This window comes from Prenolepis imparis, unplaced genomic scaffold, assembly GCF_030444845.1.
Source record: "Prenolepis imparis isolate NDT839.2.m4 unplaced genomic scaffold, iyPreImpa1.0 SCAF_10, whole genome shotgun sequence".
NCBI lineage: Eukaryota > Metazoa > Arthropoda > Insecta > Hymenoptera > Formicidae > Prenolepis > Prenolepis imparis.
Genome location: NW_028141168.1, coordinates 733,268 through 742,736, shown reverse-complemented (window position 1 = coordinate 742,736; position 9,469 = coordinate 733,268). Strand labels below are relative to the sequence as shown.

The 9,469-nt window shown below is 33.7% G+C and overlaps 1 protein-coding gene and 1 non-coding gene across 2 annotated transcripts; one reads left to right on the top strand and one right to left on the bottom strand.

Moving 5' to 3' along the window:
- Positions 1–4,644: 4,644 nt before the first annotated feature.
- On the bottom strand, positions 4,645–6,872 carry LOC145941859 (uncharacterized). The gene is made up of 3 exons (XM_083048219.1): positions 6,698–6,872; positions 5,527–5,817; positions 4,645–5,080 (listed from the first exon to the last, which is right to left on the bottom strand). The coding sequence occupies exons 1-3, from the start codon at positions 6,784–6,786 to the stop codon at positions 5,017–5,019; spliced, it is 444 nt and encodes a 147-aa protein (XP_082904345.1). The 5' UTR covers positions 6,787–6,872; the 3' UTR covers positions 4,645–5,016.
- Positions 6,250–6,322, top strand: Trnaa-ugc (transfer RNA alanine (anticodon UGC)). Its single transcript has one exon. It is a non-coding gene; the product is annotated as a tRNA-Ala (tRNA).
- Positions 6,873–9,469: the final 2,597 nt, after the last annotated feature.

The window sequence follows — 9,469 nt, the reverse complement described above, 5'->3', positions numbered from 1 at the left end:
TACAGCCTTTATGATATATATATATATATAAAATATTATATATATATATATATATATATATAATATAACATAAAAGAAAATGTAAATATAATTTTTGCAAATTGAATACCGAATTTATTTATGATTTGTACATATTTATGACTGTAATTATTTTCTATTGTACGATGACATATATAGGGTATAAACATTTTTAAATTATTTTAATTACCATGTATATGTCATCTTACTATAGAAAATAATTACATTTTATAAAGTCATAAATATGTACATTTTTTATAAATTATAAATAAATTTGGTATTCAATTTGCCAATAAATTATTTTACATTTTCATTTTAAAAAAATTGCAAAAGTGTGGTCTGCGCATATCAGCGCAGACACAACACGTATTCAGATGCGGGCAGTACGGAGACGTATTTTTATCCACTTGCTGGCGGTGCGGGGACGTATGCACTTGCAGGCGGTGCGGGGACGTACGCACTTGCAGGCGGTGCGGGGACGTACGCACTTGCAGGCGGTGCGGTACTCGGATTTGAACTCGAGTCATATGCGGTACATACAAGCCACCACTTAGGTTGCGTGGCTACTAATTGTACCGAGATTTATTGTATAAATACTATTAATTTTACATTTACACAACAATTCCGAAATATCGTGACTTTTTTTCAATAGTTCAACCTTTGTGTCACTTTATCTATATACGTACCACGCGATAGCAGTAGTACATACGTATCACGTAGTACGCCGAGCTATACTCTATGCGAAATAATTTGCTGCTGCCAGCGTATCCATTCTGGCATCACTGCGTGCAATGATATATATATATATACACAAGATATTTTATTTGATACAGTGGATTATCAGAAAAATAAAACATTTGTGGGAAAAATGTTTTATATAAAAATTATAAGATTTCGAAGGAGGATAATTTCGTGAAATTGTTCTTCAATGTATTTTTCAAAGATATTTAGAGATCAACCTAATTTTTGAAACGAACCTATCTTATTTTTATTATATAAATCGAATCTTCGCAATATAAAAAGTTATAAAATGGGTAGAAAATGAAATCATTACAAGAAATTTTTATAATTACATAAACTATGAAATATATCTCATAAAATATTCATTTTTTTATAATCTTACCTCTACTTATGCACAAAATAATGAGAGAAATAAATTAGTGTAAAAAACAGTTGTTTTCAAGAAAAAGTATGTAAATTAAAACTATAGCAGCTACATGTTTTTTACAACTATATATTTCCTTTACACCAATTTTTTTTTATTTTGTACATAAGTATTGAGGTAAAATTATCGAAAAATGAATATTTTATGAGATATTTCATAGTTGATATAAAATTATATCAATTATAAAATATCTCGTAAAGATTTCATTTTTTAGCCATATCCTATAATTTTTTTTATTGAATGTTGCGAGAGTTCGATTTACATAATGCAAATAAGATAGTTCTAAAAAAACTAGATCTAAATATAATTGGAAAATGTTACTCAAGAACAATTTCATGATATTGTGTCCCCTTCAAAATCTTACAATTGTTATATAAAAAATTTTTCCCGAAAATTTTTTATTTTTATGATAATATCTACTGTATCAAATAAAATATCTTGTATATATATGTATACGTATTATGTATGTATGTAAACATAAGAAATATATGACGCATACAGATGTATGAACAATTGTGTTGAAACATATGTAATAAAGGCAGACACACATATGATATACTGTTATCTATGCGCTTCGCTTCGATACTTTTTGATACGCGTGCAAAGCGATAAAATAATAGAAATATATGATGTTGTCTTTTCAATATATTGAACACAATTTTTATTCGCTTTTTTATTGCTCTGTAACATGTATAACGCTGTCGGTAATGGCAGAACTACAATTATCGATAATTATCGACAATTTTAGTTCCGCTCAGATGAGGGCGCAAATCCGTCGGAGTTCGACCATCCGACTAGGATCCCCTTAATAACGGAATTAAATGATTCACCGTACGAAAAGCAACGTTATGCTCTGCAAAAAAAGAAGCTAATTTTATTTCTGCGCGTTTGACTTTATCCTTATGCGTTAATGTGCTTGTATTTTCAGTCGCGTTATGTTTTTCAGAATTAATTTCTTTCGAATTTTCCAAATGTTTAAATGTTTCAGAATGTTTAATTAAATCCGTTTTGCAGCACCTGATGGTCTTATTACATATAATACAAATTGCTTTATTTTCTACAGGATGAGGAGCCAACCATCCTTTAAAAATATTTTCATCTAGCCATGCTTTTTGAAATTTCCTAATTCTCTGTTTTTTAATTGCTCCTTTTCCTACGTTATCCATTTTAATATTATTATATCAATAAATATATAATAAATAATATTATTTATAATTAATCGACTTACCTAACTAACCTTTACTGCTCGCTGTCAGCTGTCACTAGGCCCGCCGCCCGCCGCCAAAACTTTAGCGCCCACTTGGTAACTAACATGATACGCCGTTGTTTCGGCCGCGCATGCGCATAAAACCCGGCCCATATCGCCACACTGCTTCCAGGACCGCGAGGGCCCATTCGGGTGTTTCTTTGGGTTTTGGAGAACGAAAAAAAAAAGGAGACATTTAAATTTACAAATTCCCTCGCTCCTCCGAGTCCCCCGTACCACCGCCGTCATCGTCGCCACCATCACTAGACGTGGGTGTCTAGTGATAGTGGCGACGATGGTGATGGTGGTCGGGCCCTCGAGAAGAACAAAGGGTGAATAAAGGTCGCAATAGATATAAATATTATTTCGCCCACTCACCTCTCTACTTGCTCCTAAGTCGCCTCCGAGACTCGTTGAAAATTATATAGATAGATAGATCTTTATTGTTTCTCCTCAGAGTCATGATATAAATACAAGGGTATGCTCTTGCGCATGGTAACGCCAGCTAACCAATGAGAATTGCAGCCTGACTACGTCATCATTAGGCGTCAAATTCGAAGCGCTTATGCTTAGCTTGCCAAGTACACGTAGAGAAAGATGAAAAATAATTTTATTTCAATTTTATTAACAAAATTTTGCACAGTTTTAATAATGAGTAATCTTCTCTCTCTTCTTATCGATATTTAATAATTGGCAGCTCATTACCTGCATACATACGATGGGTAAGATCCATCGCCACTTGGGACAATCAGTAAAATAAAATATATAATAAATAATTAAATGAACAATAAACAATGTAATTATGGAATAAACGAAAGGCTCACAAGAGTGATAAATAAAAAGTGCCACATCAGTTTATAAATTAGCTAAACTAAAATTAATCTCGGAATACATTATAAACAATATTGGATACATTGAAATTATTAATTAAAAATGAATTGTTAATAAATTAATTGTACTATTTTTCAGTAGCATTAATGTAGCAGTTTTATTGTTTATGTATGTATATTTTTTGCAAAACACATGAAGTGAAATAAAGTAAAAATTAGCTGAAATGGAAATAAATAAAATTTTAGTACTTTACTTGAAAAATTGAGGATTTATGAATGGAAAGGAAAACTATTGTTTACATTTATGTATGTATAATTACATGTATATAATATCTTTTTATTTAATTTTATTATTAATAAATTTTGACAATTTTTTTTTCTGTCTACTTCTATTTTGTATTGAAATCGTACGATTTATTTCACGTACACGAATGTACGTTCGACTTCTTACTAAACATAATATTACCTCTTTAGGGATTTTAATAGGATGTATTAAAGTTGTTATTGTTGCCGCCAATGTATTAAAAATAAATTTATCTTTAGAAAGTAACGAACCGTGGAATTTAATGAATTCTATATTCATAACGCGCGCAGTTTCTAACAGTTCTTTACATGGATATATACAATTGTCACGTGAAATAAACTGTAGCCAGTCCACATCATTATTTAGACTGGCTACATTAACTGGCAAGAAGCACGTTTTTGTACCTAAATTAGGATATTTATGTTTAAATCTATAGGCTACGTAGCCAGCGAGATATTTTAAACCTTCATCTTCTATGGTGTCAATGACATCCAACTCATCTAACGATGTTAAAAGTTGTTCTTGTTCAACAGACATGTTAAACGAACTTAAATCGCATAGAGGAGGATCATCATTTTCATCATCGACATAATTTGCAAACAATTCTTCAGCAAAATGTGATGGCTCTTCTTGAACAATATATGGAGCCAACATATTGCTTAAGACTTGCTCGTCAAATGTATCTTGTTTCGTGTCTCCATTTAGTACCGAAGAACTTTCAGTACGTAGTACCAAAGATTCTTTGGTACTTAGTGGAGACATGAAATAAGACACATCTGATTCACTTATTGTTACATTAGAAGTTCTACAAAAAAGATTAGACGAGTGTCTTCCTAAAATATATCTTTTAAGCCTATACTTAAAATCTAATGCCGTGGGGTGATCGTATGCACATCCAGTAGCCCGAATAAAGGAAAAAAAATGTTCAAGTAAGTCCTGATTCAGACGCCTCGTGATAACGTATTTCATGACAAAATTTTCATCGGAATACTTTTCTTTTAAATATATGAACAATTGTTCTAATGAATTATTACTAACAATAATTCCTTTTTGGAATAATAGTAATTTTTTATGCTTTCCGATTTTTATTTTGTGCATGAGATCCGTCATTTCGTACAAAATCGTATTTTGTTTTTGTAAATCAATGCCATACGCATTTTTACCTTCGTGTTTACCATACATATTCGAAGAATTAAAAACATCAAACCAATTATTGCATAATTTTATAAAATTAGATGTTTCTTTCCAATTTGTATTTTCTAAATAATGTTTCTGCCCACACCATTCAATCGCACAAGCTGTCTTATTTGACAATAATTGGGCAGCAGGAAGGACTTTTTGTCGCTCGGATCCTTTGACATCTAAGTGATATTGCGATATCGTAAATGCGACTTTTAAATCTTTAACATTTATCGCTAAAACTTTTTCGATACATTTCTTATCTATTAGACGATCATCTATGTTGAATCCTTGATCGAGGAAGTGATTCCTTAGCAGTTTCAACAAATGCGGTGCATCTGCAAACACATAAACTCTTAAATCAGCGTTACAAGGATGCTGGAAAAAAGAGTTTTTAGGTGCAATCCCGATTTCTAATTCAGCCCACAAAGCCATATTACCCGGACCCATGTCGCTTACTACAGCAACAACTGTATATTCTATGTTATAAAGACATGCTATAATATTAAAGACAGTCTCTTTGGTCATCGCTGTATCATAACAATAATAGACGGGTTGTTTCCAATTAGAAAATAAACTTCTAACCATAACACACTGACAAGTTTTGTGTGGCCCTACCACTTGTTGTGTCTCTTTTTCTATAGCTATTTTATTATTTAAATAAATTTCGTCAAATGTTAGGACCACTAATTTTTCAAACTTTTGCATGCCCCTACCCTTGAATTCCATGCAATGTAATATAGGAGTTAACACACCCACATTTATTTTTATTTGACTTGCCCACCTTCGGATCGTTGACAGACCAGGGAGCGGTATTTTTATAACGTTTCGCAAATACCGATAAGCCTTCGGGCTAATGCTTCTTAGTGATATCGCACTTGCAATATCTTCGGAAGACCAGACGACACGTTTCTTCTGTGGATTGAGCAGCATTTTAATCTGCCCTGGCGTAAATACTTGCTTCAGTATTCTGTACATATTTTCATGAACTTTTTCTTTCATCTGATTTTCTACCCTTTTCTCGGACTGCATAAGCGCCTCCTTCGTTTTCGCCAACTCCAGTTGTAGATTTTTTCTGAAAGTATATCATGAAATAAATATAAATCACTATATGATATATCGATTGCGTTAAAATATACAAAAATATATAAAGTATAATAAGTATAAAAATTAAAGGCTCTCGGTATATAAATACAAATATAATAAATAACTAGGCAAATAAGATTTAATTTATATTTAGATGATTAATTTTTATATACTTTATATATTTATATATTTTGTATACAAATATAAATAATTAAACAAATAAAGCCAACGCGCGGATGAATTTTACGTATGCTAAGAAATTAAATTTAATTTTTGTGCACAAAGCACATTACTTTTTAGTATTTCACCAAGTATTAACATTAATTAATTGATCTTAATTTTGACATTTATTTAATAAAAACCTCCCTGCACCCCCCCTGAGGATATAGACGAGAAAAAATATCGAGGTATCGAGATATGAGACTAAGTAGCTCAGTTGGAAGAGCATTCGTTCTGCAAACGAAAGGTCTCGGGTTCGATTCCCGACTTAGACTCTCGCCTCGATATTTTTCTCGCCTATATCTTTAGGAGGGTACAGAGGAATTTTTATTAAATAAATCTCAAAATTAAGACCAATTAATTTATTTTAATACTTGGTGAAATACCAAGTAATGTGCTTTGTGCACAAAACTTAAATTTAATTTCTTATCATAGGCAAAATCCATCCGCGCGTTGACTCTTGTTTGCCTAGTTATTTATTATATTTGTATATAAAATATATAAATACATAAAGTATATAAAAATTAATCATCTAAATATAAATAAAATATCATAAAATTTAAATATATATTTGATTTCTTTTTTATAAATTTTGACTTGATTTATTTTTAATAAAAAATAATGAAATAAAGAATACAATTTGAACTTACACTATCGTAGGATAATCTACAGTAGCTGTTGTTATTATTGCATCTCCTGCAATGCTATCCAATGCTGCGGGTTGGGATTTAGCAGTCATCTTAGGTGCATCTTCGACACATGCATCAAATTCTTGAACCACATGCGATTCCTCAAATAAATGCAATGTGGGGATTGCATCCAATCTTAGCTTTCGTCCTCTTAAAGGAGAATATTGCAAAGTAATCTGCTGTGCAGGCTTGTCGTAGCACAATGTATCAAAGTGTTTAGAACATATCCTCCCTAAACAAAATAAACTGTATGTTACATTCACATCAATTTATTGACATTTTGACTTCTAATATAAATTTAGATTCGACTTCAAAACATGAACTATGACTCTATGTTCTCGATAAGGTTTAAGAATCGGATTAAATAATACGAAATTTGTTTGTGAAATTCGCCAAAAAAAATAATTTCTCGGTTGGAGTTCGCCTTGGGCTAATAAAGTTAACTATCGCGTATACGTTTAACACCTTTTATTTTATACTGCAGATTAAATTATTATAAGAGATTGTAACTGATTGTGACTTATTAATTTTTTCTAATACGTTAATATGAAATAACTGACTCTTACCATAAGTCGTATTTACTTCATTTTTGCACACTTCACGCCACTTTGCAGCAATTGCGTCATCTTTGGGAAACCTAAAATATTTCACTGGCTTTCCTTCTATTGTTATTCCTTTTAGGTAAGAATTGTTGCAACCTTTCACTGCACAAGCACTCATTGTCACAGCGCACAGCACACACAATGTAAAAAGCAACAACAACGTCAACAACCACGCGTTTGTATGCCTGCAACAGCCATATTTTATCGGGCCGAAGTGATCCGAACGTAGCCGAGGCTGTACGAATGTGACGTAGGCAGGCTGCTGCGCAAGAATGTCCTAAATTCGTCCATCGGAAGAGCATACCCTTGTATTTATATCATGCTCAGAGTTACAAAAAATTTTACACTTATACCTCCTCTTCCTCTTCCTAGCGTCTATGCTTTACATATATATCGAAAAACAAAAAAAATACAGTAAAACGAACATAAATAAACCTAACATACAAAAAGAATTTAACACTTGTTCTACAAAAATACAAAAAAAATAAAAATAAGTACTTAACAAAATTCGCCATCGCAAAAAAATTACAAAAAAAAACAACACGAAAAAAAAAACAAAATTATTAAAATTATACTTTGAGAGAGAGAAAGATATCGCTCGCTCGCTCGCTCGCTATTATTGCTATACGCACGCTATTTCCCCCCTTCCCTTCCTGGACTCCCGTTTCCGGTCACAAACTTTCTCCTATCTCACATTCTCTCCCTCTTTCAATCTCTCCTTCACACTCTCCCTTATTTATAAGCCTCTCCACTTCCCTCAACAAATCCTCTCCTTCCCAACTTTTTCCTGCCATGTACATCCTACCTCCCACACCACGCATTCCTCCCATAGATGTTCCCACGTCTCCGTTGCCCACTCACACCCCCTACATTTCCTTTCTTCTTCTTCTTTCCAATATTCTCCCTCTCTTATCCCATCTCCTAGCCTAAACTTCGCTAGCCTCTGCCACCTACTTTCTCCCCACCCCTTTTTCAAATATCCTGGAACTCCTTCCTCTCCCTTAATCCACTAATACCATTTGTTACATTTCGACGCCTTTATCTTCTCCCATCTTTCTTCCCTTTGCATTCTTCTCTCCCTTTCCCATAATTCCTCTCCCTTTACACCTCCTTCTTCTCTTACTTCCTCTACCTCCTTTATATTCCAACCTCCTTTTTCCCAATAACCTTTCCTTTCCTCTTCCCATCCCTTTCTAGCCCTCCCTTCCTTCACCCTTCTTTTTATCTCTTCCCAGCATGCCCTTGCTAATTCTCCTCCTTTTCCTTCCTCTAACCTTCTTTCATATCCCCATGCCCTTACACCGGCCCTTCCCCTCATCATCTCTCTTTGCACTTCGTCTCTTACTAAATACCCTGCTGTACTTCTTCTCACCCCTAATATCCATCTTAAATATCTATCATGAATTCTCTCTATTTCTTCCCTTTCTTTCCATCCCCATATCTCCACTCCATAACTAATTACCGTCCACACTAATCTGTCAAATAACCAAATCCTCTTTCCCCAATCATTTGCGAATTTCCATTTCCCAATTCCCCACACCTGTCCCATTATCGCCGCTCCTTTTTTCACTCTATCTCTTATTTGCGCTTCCTGCCTGCCGTTATATTTTATTACATATCCCAGATATTTAAACTCATCTACTTCTTCTATTTCCTTTCCTTTCCATCTCCATTGTACTCTCTTCCATCTTCCTCCCCCTTTCCTACATCTCATGACTTTCGTCTTTCCCACATTTAATTCCATCCCCTTCTCTTCTAAGTACCTCTCTAATTTTCCTATTATTCCCTTCATCCCCTCCTCATCCTCCGCCAATACTGCAATGTCATCCGCATATGCCAAGGTATATATCTTTCTCTCTCGTAACCTTACTCCTCCCCATCCCCTTTTTCCTAGAAAATCGTCTATGTCTGCTAACAGCAACGTAAACAAATTTGGGCTCAGCGGACATCCTTGCCTAACCCCTTTAACTGTCCAGAATTTTTCTCCTTCCTTTTCCCCAACCCTTACTCTGCTACTTGTTTCCCTTAAGATTTCTTTGCATCTTCTCACTAACCCCTCTCTTTCCCCTCTCTTCCTCATCGCCACTATCAGTTTTCCCCTATCTACCGAGTCGAAGGCCGCCTTCATATC